Source organism: Elephantulus edwardii, unplaced genomic scaffold (genome assembly GCF_000299155.1).
Source record: "Elephantulus edwardii isolate Elephantulus edwardi_28Jun2011 unplaced genomic scaffold, EleEdw1.0 scaffold00005, whole genome shotgun sequence".
NCBI classification, from domain to species: domain Eukaryota; kingdom Metazoa; phylum Chordata; class Mammalia; order Macroscelidea; family Macroscelididae; genus Elephantulus; species Elephantulus edwardii.
The window spans coordinates 22009035-22020967 of record NW_006399755.1 but is presented as its reverse complement, the minus strand read 5'-3'; the positions used below and the strand labels follow the sequence as shown (position 1 = coordinate 22020967).

Here is an 11933-nt window from a genome sequence, read left to right as displayed (position 1 = left end):
TGGACTTCCAAGAAAACAAACAGATTCATCCTGGAGAGGGTTAAACCAGGCTGCTTCTTGGAGGCAAGGATTCTGGGGATTGTCTGACATACTTTGGACACATTGTAAGGAGGGACAGGTCCTTGGAGAGGGACATCATGCTTGGGAGGGTGGAGGGACAGCAAAAGAGGTGAAGACCCTTTATGAGGTGGATTGATTCAGTGATTGGGGTAATCAGGATGGGTGTATCAGAGGCAGTGTGATTGGCACAGGATAGAACAGGGTTTAGGGCTTTTGTACATTGGGTCCCTATAAGTCGCAAGCGACTTGACAGCACATAACAACAACATTTACCCCCAGGCAGTTACATACAACCCTATATTGCTTCCTACTGCCTTTTAGTCCTACATGACTTCTTAGACAGGTCAAACAGAAATGAACATTCTGCCTCAATCCTTTTGGATAGAATTGACACACATAATGATACACAAACATAGTTTTACTCTTTTGTCTCCCTCTCTGTCAAGGTCTTCTTCAAAGTTCTAAAGAGCAAGGATATCAGTTTATATACTACGATGTGCCTGATCAAGACTTGAATATTTTCAATTGCTTCCTATGCATCTGGAAGTCTAACACTGAATAAGGAAGGCTAAGGAAGAATTGATGCCTTTGAACTGTGGTGCTGGCAAATATATTAAATATATTATGGACTGCCAAAATAACAAATAAATCTGTCTTGAAGGAAGTGTGACCAGAGTATTTCTGAGAGTCAAACATGGTGAAACTTCATTTCACTTATTTTGATATATTTTCAGGAGAAAACAATCCTTGGATAGAGGCGTCATTCTGGGAAAAGTAGAATGTCAGCAAAAAAAGATGAAGACCTATGATGAGCTAGGCTGTTGCAGGGACAATCACAATGGGCTTGGGCTGACAGATCATGAGTATGGTACAGGAAAGGGCAAGGTTCAGATCTCTTGTTCATAGCATTACTAAGCGTCATAGTCAACTCAACAGCAACTAACAACAGCCTCCCTCTCGGGGCGTTTGAGCCACTGCCATTTTAAGATGATTATACCAAATCTGAAAATGAGTTTAACTCTAGTGAGTAGAAAGTAAAAATTTTCCTACCTTCTATATGTCACTTTTCCTCGATTTAGCATTTACTTAATTGTTACAACTGTTTTATTTGCTTCCCAATTTCTAAAAGAGTTTGTCCTACCAGTTTTTAGCTTGGCTTTTGTTGTGCACATTTTGTGAGAAGACAGGAGTATGTAGTTGCTCACACAACCATCCTACTTCAGAATCTCTTAAAGTTTCTCTAAGCTTCATTTTCTTCATTCCATAAAAGGTAGAGTTATGTCATCATTAAAATTCTTGAAAATATTTTATGACAGTATTTAGTGACTTAAATAGACTGACATAGTCACTAAATTCTTAAAAATTCTGTGAATATGAAGTGAAACTATATAAACATATAAAATGGGATCTTTGAGTAGCAAAGAGAACAGGAAGAATGTGCCTACAATAAAATCAGTCAAAAGTAACCAGTGATGTAAATGATTCTACCAAATGAAATAGTATTATTTCACTTAAAAACGGTTCCATTATTTTACTCTGAGGTTAATAAAAGAAATTTTTTAAAAAATCAGTTAAAAGCCCTGGAAGACATTATGCTGAGTGAGGTATCTCAGTCACAAAGGGACAAATGCTATATGGTGCCACTGTTGTAGATAAGGCTGGCATTGGGGTGGGGGTAAGACTGAGAAAAACTGGATGAAATATGTTTACGGCATTGAAGTCTATGGGAGAGAGAATAGTCTAAAAGTATTATATTTTAGGGCATTATTTTTATCATAGGAGTATGCAATGAGGGTTGCAGAGTGGATTATATTTGGGGGTAGGGGGTGGGGTTTGAGAGGTGCGGGGGGGGGGGTTGTGTACCAATGACGGAGTTTTTCAAGGAGAGGAGCAAAGGGGGGGAGGGGGGAGGGGTTTGTGCGGGGAGAAGGGTGCAACAATGAATGAATGGAATCCCAAAATCTCTGTAGATGTTCATTGAAATGAAAAATAAACAACCTAAAGAAAAAAAAATCAGTTAAAAGTAATTTCTATTGAGTTGGAACCAAGTCAGCTGAGCCTCCAACTTGGGAGAAGATAGGTCAGATTTCTCACATACTGTGACTGGTAGATCCAAACCACTAGACAGATTATACCACCAGAGCTCCATGCAATAAAAGTTAGGAGAAGCAATATGATATAGAACCCAGAAAGTGTCAATGGTAATAGAAGAGTTTCATTTGAAAGACACTGTAAAAATAAGCAACTAAGTCAATGCATAGACCAAAAGGGAGAAAAAAATCCATAGATGCTTATTAAGTTTTTATTCCAAGAAACCACATCATCCTATGTCAGCTCTCTAGTTTAGAGCTTATGACTACTCACATATTTAGAGCTAACAGTAGATAAGCCTATCTGCTGGTGAGTGGTAATTCAGTCTGAAGATTTTATTGCTATATAGAGCATGGCTGAGATTATGAGGATGGTGCCAGATAGGGCAAGGTTCAGATGTGTTGCTCACAGGGTCACTATAAGTCATAGTTGACTTGATGGGACCTAACAACAACATATGTAATAGCTTCATCTATTTTTAAATTTGTCTACATGTAATTATTTTTTCAATACCTTTTAAAATAGGAAGTTGGCGGTAAGCTGCAAGTTTTGGCTGAAATATATTTTCCATTAAAACCCTTTCCATAAAAAATAAGTCTTGATGAAACTTTTCTGATTTTAATACTGCATCTGATTGGTCATCTTCATCTTCATGGATTTTAGCAAGAATTACATTTTCAATATCCATTAGAGAACTTGTTTCACTATCTGTAAAATACAACCATAATGCACAAAGATAAAATAATCCAAATGGCTTATGCATTCTAAAGATGTAAAAACGTACATTTCCCCACTTCTATTTATTTTCCCCTCATTATTCAACAACTTTAATAGAAAAAATATTAAGTCGTGTTTATATACCAAGAACATGCAAAACACATGTTATCTCATTTTGAATTTATTTTCCTTTTTGAGATTATCCAAAACCTTAGCTTTTCAGAAGATAAGCTAAAACAAACCTTATGAGGTAATCTGTGTATCTAAAATTGTTGTTCACATTAAAATAAGATCATTAGAGATTTCTGTGTGGGAGAGGGATGGGCATTCTTCTCCCATGAGATTGTTTTCTGAAAATCTGCTGGAGAGTCAGCTATGACGCAAAGGCACACAACAACAGTTGAAGGTATGGTTTGATGATGGCTTTATAGGGACACTATAACTTTTCTATTGCTGTTGTAAAAAAAAATCATCACCGATTTATTGACTAAAATAGCACAATGTAGTCTCTTACAACTTTGTAGGTTAGAAGTCTGACAGGTGTCATTGAATTAAACTCGTGTACTCAAAAGACCAGAGAGATTCAGATGTTGGGGGTTAACAGTGGAACATGCTATGGACTACACTAAGCCATAAGACGGAGGATGGGAAAGATACTTGTACAGGAGAAGAGAGCTGAATAGAGAAGTCCTTGCACTACTCATGAAATAGTTGTGCTATGCCATCGAGTCAGAACCAACTCAGAGCTGATCTTCCAGTGAGTTTTCAGAGTGAATGAATCACATGAGAGGATATTACCCATTCTTCTCCTGTGAAGCAGTTGGTGGATTCAAACTGCATACATTCAGAACCCAGAACAGCTTCTTACCACTATGCCACCAGCAGTATAGTGTTATTTGACACTTGATGTCTATTAGTTATAAATATGTATTAAAAACTCCAACAAAACGCACTGTCTTTAGTTGATTCCAATTTGCCCTGGTGATACCGTAGGCAGTAATGCTGATGTTGTCAGGAAAAGATGGAGGACTGAATTCACCAGTCTTCTGAAAATATTAGGTGTTGTCCAATGGGCTTCAATTCATAGCTACTTTACAACAGAAAGAAATCCTACCCAATTCTTGACCATCCTAACAATCGCTACTGTACTCATGTTGCAATCACAGCATTAATCCATTTCATTGAAGGTCTTTCTCTTCTTTTCTCTCTACTTTTCCAAGCATGATATGCCCTCCTGCAGGGAACGGTCCCCTCCTGCAACATGCTCAAAGTACTTGATAGAAGATTTCATCACCTTCACCTCTACTCCAGTTCAAGACAAATTTGTTCCTTCTTTGGGCACTTTATAATATATTCAACATTTCTCATCAGTACCACAATTCTAAAGCACCGATTTTTTAGTCTTCCTTATTCACTGTCCAACCTTTGTAGGTATATAAACCAATTCAAAATACCATGGTATTTGTCAGGCATGCCTTAGCCCTCTAAGCAAAATGTGTGCTTTTTAACACTTTGAAGAGATCTTTAACATCATATTTGTCCATGCAATACATAATTTGATTTCTTGACTGCTGTTTTCATGGATGTTGACTATGGAGCAAAGTAAAAAAAAAGTCATTGACAACTTCAATCTCTTATCCATTTAGTTTGATGTTGCTTATTGGTCCACTTGAGAGTATTCTTGTTTCTTTTATATTGAAAAGTAATCTATACTGCAAGCTGTAAGCTTTCATCTTCAATAAGTTTTTAAATTCCTCTTGTAGCAAATAAGATTGTTTCATATTCAATCAATATTGCAGATTATTGATAAGTCTTCCTCTAATTCTGATGCCACATTCTTCTTCATATGGTCCGTCTTCTCAGAATATCTCTTAAGCATACACACTGAATATCCTTAGTACCAGAAATCAAGATATTAACAGGCGTATAGCATCAGGAAAGTCTACTGTTGAGGACCTCTCCTAATTACTGAAAAGCAAGAATGTCAGTTTGAATACAATGATGCATCATAGCCTTTTCAATCATTTGTAACTGAGAGCTACACAATGAACAAAGATGACAGAGAAGAATCAATGCCTTTGAATAATAGTACTAGATAAGAGTACTAAATCTATTACTGACTGCCAAAAGAACAAATAGATATATCTTGGAGGAAGTTCAGTCAGAGTGCTCCTTGGTGACAAGGATAGCAAAGTTTCATCTCACTCATTCTTACAACTGGACCAGTAGGCAGTGTCATGACGGATGGAGAGGAGATTGAAACTGTCAACAGCTTCATCTTGTTTGGATCCACAATTAACACCCTTGGTATAAGCAGTCAGGAAATGAGATGCATTGCAATGGGAAAATCTGTAGTTAGGGACCTTTCCAAATTATTGAGTAGTGATGTCAGTTTGAGGACTAACGTGAGTCTGATTCAGGCCATGGACTTTCCAATTACTAGCTATGCATCTGATATCTGGACAGTGAATAAGGACGACAGAAAAAAAATTATGCCTTTCAGCTGTGGTGTTGGAGAAGATCACTGAACATCCCATGGACAGCCAAGAAAATCAATAGATATGTCTTGGAGAGGGGCAGCCAGAGTGCTCTTTGGAGGCAAGAATGATGAGGCTTAACCTCATATACTTTGGACATATTGCTAGGAGGTGTTATTCCTTGGAAAAGGACATGATGTTAAGAAGGGTGGAGGGTCAGCGAAGGAGAGGAAGACCCTCAACCAGGTGGACTGACATGGTGACTGCTGCAATGTGCTCTTATGTGTCAGAACGTGTGAGGATGGTGCAGGACAGAATTAGGTTCAGATCTTTTGTTCATAGGATCTCTAAGAGTCATACTCAATTTGATGGTACCTAACAACAACAACAACAACAACAGGGTAATAGCTAGGAGAGGCTATTCTTTGGGGAAAGTATATCAGGCTAGGAAAACTGAAGAGTCAGCAAAGGAAAGCGAGACACTCAATGAGATTGTTTGACATGGTGACAGCAGCAGTGGGCTTAAATGTGTCAGAGATTGTGTGAGGATGGCACAGAATAGGATGATGAAACCTAACAAAAGCAATATATATTGAACAGGTATGGTGAAAGGCTACAACCTTGATTTAAGCTATAGAATAGTTAAACAATTGATTTTTTTGTTCATGTGCAGGTACTGTGGGAGCACAAATAAATGCTCTGTAATTCCCATTCTTCTCAATGTTATCTATAATCTATTACTACTTGCACAGTTGAATGCCTCTGCATAGTCAATAAAACACAAACAAACATCTTTCTGGTATCCTCTGTCTTTAGTCAAATTCCATTTGACATCAGCCATGACATACCTTATCCCATAACCTCTTCTGAATTCAGTTTGAATTTCTGGAAATTTCCTTTTAATGTGCTACTTCAGTCATTTTGAAATTATACTTGCATGTAATGTTGAGATTATCTGATAATTTCTGAGTTCTGCATTGAATTACCTATTTTTTAAGAATAGAAACTAGCATGGGTCTCTTCTAGTTAGTTGGCCAGGGAACTTTCTTCCAAATTCCTTAGCATAGAGAGCACATCTAAAGCTTATCTGTTTGTTGAAACCACTCAGCTGGTATTCCATCTATTCCAGGAACTTTCTTTTTTAAGAATGCCTTCAATATAGCCTTCACTTTTCATATAATTCTAATTAAAAATATATAGTCTCAAAAATCCTAAGAAGTTCTATTCTGTCCTTTAGAATCATTATGAACATGATGAAGACAAACAATAAAACCACTTACAGAAACCACTCGTGGTAGGGGCAGTGGTTTAGTGCTCATTTTGTAACCAAAAGATTTGTATTTCAAGTATTTTTAACTGCTATTGGAAGAAAGATGAAGTCTGAGTCCATAAAGTTTAGAACCATAGAGACAAGACTATATAAAATCATACACCATGGGTAGGGTAATAAGTTGCTAGTTCTAAGGTTTTGGGGCCATAGGTTCAGGGGAAAACAGATTAATTGGGATAACATGGTACACAAAAACATTATACTTCAATGAGTTGTAACTGGGGTCCGAAAAAAATGTGGAAATAGTAATTTAAGGTGCAACTATTGCTCTCTCCCTGTCTGGAACAAAGAAAAGAAAGTAAAAGCAAATATGTAGATAAAGAATTAGTCTAAAGAACTTATGGATCATTTGAACCTCTACTTGCAGGAGCCTGAAGCTAGAAGACTAGACTGTGTTCTAGCTAATTTGAAATGGAATACACAGGGAATCCTGGATAGAGTTGGGAAGGGAGGAGAGATAATGAAGGTCAAAACTCAAAAACATAAAAACAATCATTTAAATGGCCTAAAAGAGACTGGTGAGATCCCTAAGCATATGGTCTGTGGTTAGCCTTAAAACAGGTGACAAAACTCACTCCCATGGCTCAACTTTGCCATCAAACAACAGCAAGTCTGTAAGGTGAACAAGAACACCCAGGGAGGTATACACTTCCTAGAAAAACGGACCATAAAAAGGGCAGCATTTGCTTAAAGATAACATCCAGAAGACAGAAAGATTAATGGAACTGAGAAACAAGGGGGAAAGTGAGAATAATGTGGTATTGTAATTAATGTTATACAACAAAATGTGCATGGATGTTGAGTGGAAATCCAATTTGCTTTGTAAATTTTGGTTCAAATAATAATTACTTTTAATGGTGAAAAAAATGAACTTTGGGTAAGTTCTACTCTGTTTTACTGATTTGCTTAATCAAGACTGGCTTTACAGCAATTAATATGCTTTGATTTTCATATAATTTGTACACTAAAAGGACATAATTTTATTAGGAGGAATACAAGATGCAACACAGTGAATTTTAGAGCTGTGAAATGACTCAGTATGAAACTATAATGTTGAATGTGTGATGTTATGCATTTTTCAGGACCCATAGGACTGTACAACATAAAGTATAAATTCTACATTATGGACTTTAGTAAATAGTAATGCTTTACAATTATGATAAATACACTACACTGCTCTAAAATGAAGAGACTGTTAGGGAGTTGTTTCTATGTGCCATCAAGTCACCTGTGACCCATTAGCAACCCTATGTACAGCAACTGAGATAGAAATGAAGTGAGCACAATGACTTCTTAAATAAACCAATTTTTCTATAAATTGAGAATATATTAAAAACATCTGTAATTGCTTTTCTTTCAGTGACCACCGCATGCCAACATGCCTCTTCCAAAGGATCTCCTTTCACCCCTCTCCAGAAAAGGAGAAGACGACACACAAGAAGAAGCACCTGATGCAGAGACCGAATTCCTATTTCATGGATAAGAAATGATGAAATCACCATGGTCTTCAGGCATGCACAAACACTAGTTTTGTGTGTTGGCTTTTCCACTGTTCTCTGTCAGTCTGTAGGAGGAAAAGCAAGGCTTACAGAAGGATGCTCCTTCAGACAGAAGCAACATTAAGAGAAGAATACAGCATCAAGATGAATGAAAAACTCTCAATAATAACAATTTTGGATTAAAAAATCAGTAACTATAAAAATAATCTGAAGTCTCAAAAGGAAAAAACATCTACGAGGGAATATATTCTTCTCTTGTTAATAGTATATTGTCTTAAATACATTCAAAGATATTAATTTTTACATTTTATATGCTACATAAAAGTTAAAATACAATCAGTAAATTAAAACTTTAAATAAACAGTTCTTAAGTCAAATGCAGACAAATTTAACTTTTTCAATCTTTGTACTATAAAATCTGAGTCAAATCTTAGAAGTGATCTGTTGTTGTGTGCTACTGAGTTGGAACAAAGCACAGCTGACCCTCTAGCAGGTTTTCAGGGGCAATAAATCATCCTGGAGGAAACTGCCCAAACTTCTCCTCACAGCAGCTGATGGATTTGAATGAGGTACCTTTGGGATTGCAACACAACTTCTTATCAAAGCTCCATAAATTTATGTTGGAGTCAGAAAATCAAAAGGGCTGAACTCGCAAGGAACTGAAAAACAAATTCAAACCTCGAGTTGGTATAATCAAGGATGCTTTCGGCAGAATGTTAAATGATCCAGGATGTATTAAAAGAAGATGGAAAGAATATACTGAGTCACTGTATCGAAAGGAATTGGAAGACACAGAAGAATTTCATGAAACAACATATGAGCCTATGGTGATGAAAGAAGAAGTTCAGGGTGCTTTGAAGGAAACGGCAAAAAATAGGGCTCCAGGAATAGATGGTATATCAATTGACATATTTTAGTTAACAGATGCTGTCCTGGACGTGCTCACCAAGTTGTGCCAAGAAATCTGGAGAACAACCACTTGGCCAACTTACTGGAAGAGATCGATATTTGTTCCTATCCCAAAGAAAGGTGACCCAACAGAATGTGGAAACTACAGAACAATCTCACTGATTTCACATGCAAGCAAGATTTTACTGAAGATTATCCAAAAACGACTGGAACAGCACATCAACAGAGAGCTACCAGAAGTCCAGACTGGATTTAGAAGGGGTCATGGTACTAGAGATATTGTAGCTGATGTTAGATGGACCTTGGCTGAAAGCAGGGAATACCAGAGGAATGTCTATCTGTGTTTCATTGACTATGCAAAGGCATTTGACTGTGTAGATCATAACAAACTATGGCTGACTCTGAGAAGAATGGGAATCCCAGAGCACTTGATCGTTCCAATGCGAAACTTATACTTGGACCAGGAGGCAGTCATCAGAACAGAGCAAGGGAACACTGCATGGTTCAAAATTGGGAAGGGTGTACGCCAGGGATGCATCCTATCTCCATACCTTTTCAACCTATATGCAGAACAGATTATCCTGGAGGCTGGGCTCTATGAGGAGAAATGTGGGGTCAAGATTGGTGGACGATTTATCAACAATCTGCGTTATGTGGATGACACAACTCTGCTTGCTGAAACTGGAGAGGACCTGAAGCACCTGCTGCAGAGCGTCAAGGACTGAAGCCTACAATATGGATTGAGGCTCAATGTCAAGAAGACAAAGATTCTCACCACTGGACCAATTGGAAGCATCAGGATGGATGGTGAAGAGATTGAGATTGTACACAGCTTTAGTTTGCTTGTCTCCGTAGTCAACACTCGTGGCACCAGCAGCCAGGAAATTAAAAGGTGCATTGCCATGGGAAAGTCTGCTGTTAGGGACCTCTCCAAAGTACTGAAGAGCAATGGTGTCTCTCTGGAGACTAAGGTGCGTCTGATACAGGCCATGGTCTTCGCAATCACTTGTTATGCATCAGAGAGTTGGACAATGAACAAGGAGGATAGAAGGAGAATTGATGCCTTTGAGCTGTGGTGCTGGAGAAGAGTATTGAGAATGCCATGGACTGCTAGGAAAACAAACAGATTTGTCCTGGAAAGGGTTAAACCGGGTGGCTCCTTGGAGGCAAGGATTCTGAGGCTCCGTCTAACATACTTTGGACATGTTGTGAGGAGAGACCGGTCCTTAGAGAGGGACATCATGCTTGGGAGGGTGGAGGGACGGCGCAGGAGAGGAAGGCCCTCTATGAGCTGGATTAATTCAGTGACTGGGATAATTGGGATGGGAGTGTCGGAGACAGAGCGGAGTTTAGGGCTGTTGTACATAGGGTCGCTATGAGTCGCAGGCGACTTGACGGCACAAAACAACAAAAACAACATAAAAGTAGTACTAAACTTAAGACTACTATGGGCCATGCTACAGGTCCACTAAATTTACAATGTCCTAAGGAAAGATATCAGAACATCCAAAGCTGTTGAGTTGATTTTGACTCATCATCTGATAGCCCTCCATCAGGTTTCTGAGACAAAATCTTTACGGAACAGACTGATTTGTCTTTCTCCCATGGAGAAGTTCATAGATTTGAATTGTTCACAGTAAGCTAAAAGCAATGTTGTCTGAAAATTGTTAAATCTATATAAACTTGAACCCTAAGATGGGAGGGAGAGTACTAAAGGAGGAGGAGGAGATTGTATTAGAGAAGTACAGTGGTACAGCAGGCTAGAAAATTGGACACTGGAACATCCTTAACCTCTGTTTCATAGGAATTAGCTTTGTGTTGACACTATAAAAGAAATTATTCTTTAGTTGTTAATGATTAGAAACAGTTTACAAAAATTATAACTAAATGGCCTGGTTGTAAGTATTCTAAAGTAAAGACTAGAACTTCTGCTACTGTCCTTTTAGACAGAGGGATGGAAAACATTATGCCTGGAAAAAGCAGGTCAGTTTTTAAAGAAACTAGCTGACTCTCTCTTCTAACTCTTCGATATGTAGGACCAAAACCTGGCTATGAGGCTGTATAGTTTTTATCACATCAGGCAACACTTTTGATCAAATAAAGCATAGTAGAAAACAAGAAACACTAAGCATATAATACAAGTTCCAATCAATCTGTATGTATATTTTTATTTTACTCAACAAATAAGAGCTAGTTGACTTAAAAAATTTTATGGACACTTTTTATGAAGATAGTGCTGAAAGCAAAGAAGGAAGTCCCTATCCCTCCCAAACAGAAGCCAAAGCAAAGGCGTTAAATGCCAAGAAGGACGTCCTGAAGGGCATCCACAGCCACAAAGATAAAAAAGATCTGTACGTCACCTACCTTCTGATAGCCTGAGACACTGAGACTCTGAAGGCAGCCCAAAACCCCTGGGAGAGCGCCCCCAGGAGAAACAAGCTTGACCACTGTGCCATCATCAAGTTTCTCCCGACCACTGAGTCAGCCATGAAGAAGATAGAAGATAACAACACACTTGTGTTCACTGTGATGTTAAGGCCAACAAGCACTAAATCAAACAAGCTGTAAAGATGCTCTACAACATGGAGGTGGTCAAGGTCAACACCTTGGTCACACCTGATGGAGAGAAGAAGGCCTATGTTCAACTTGTTCCTGACTATGATGCTTTGGATGTTGCCAACAAAATTGGGATCACTGAAACTAAGTACAGCTAGCTAATTTTAAATATAAATTTCTCTCTCTCTCTCTCTCACTCACACACACACACATTAAAAAATACATATACTGGATTGCAATATCTGAACCATAATTAATATCTAATAATAAATTATTAGATATTGTAAGTAAAAA

At 38.0% G+C, this 11933-nt stretch overlaps 1 protein-coding gene across 1 annotated transcript in view; it reads right to left on the bottom strand.

Moving 5' to 3' along the window:
• Positions 1-11933, bottom strand: part of WDR78 (WD repeat domain 78) — a 120549-nt gene that overhangs the window by 58202 nt on the left and 50414 nt on the right. Inside the window, exon 9 of the mRNA XM_006879834.1 lies at positions 2665-2859. Within this exon, the coding sequence (XP_006879896.1) occupies positions 2665-2859 (195 nt within the window). The remainder of the gene's footprint in view (positions 1-2664; positions 2860-11933) is intronic.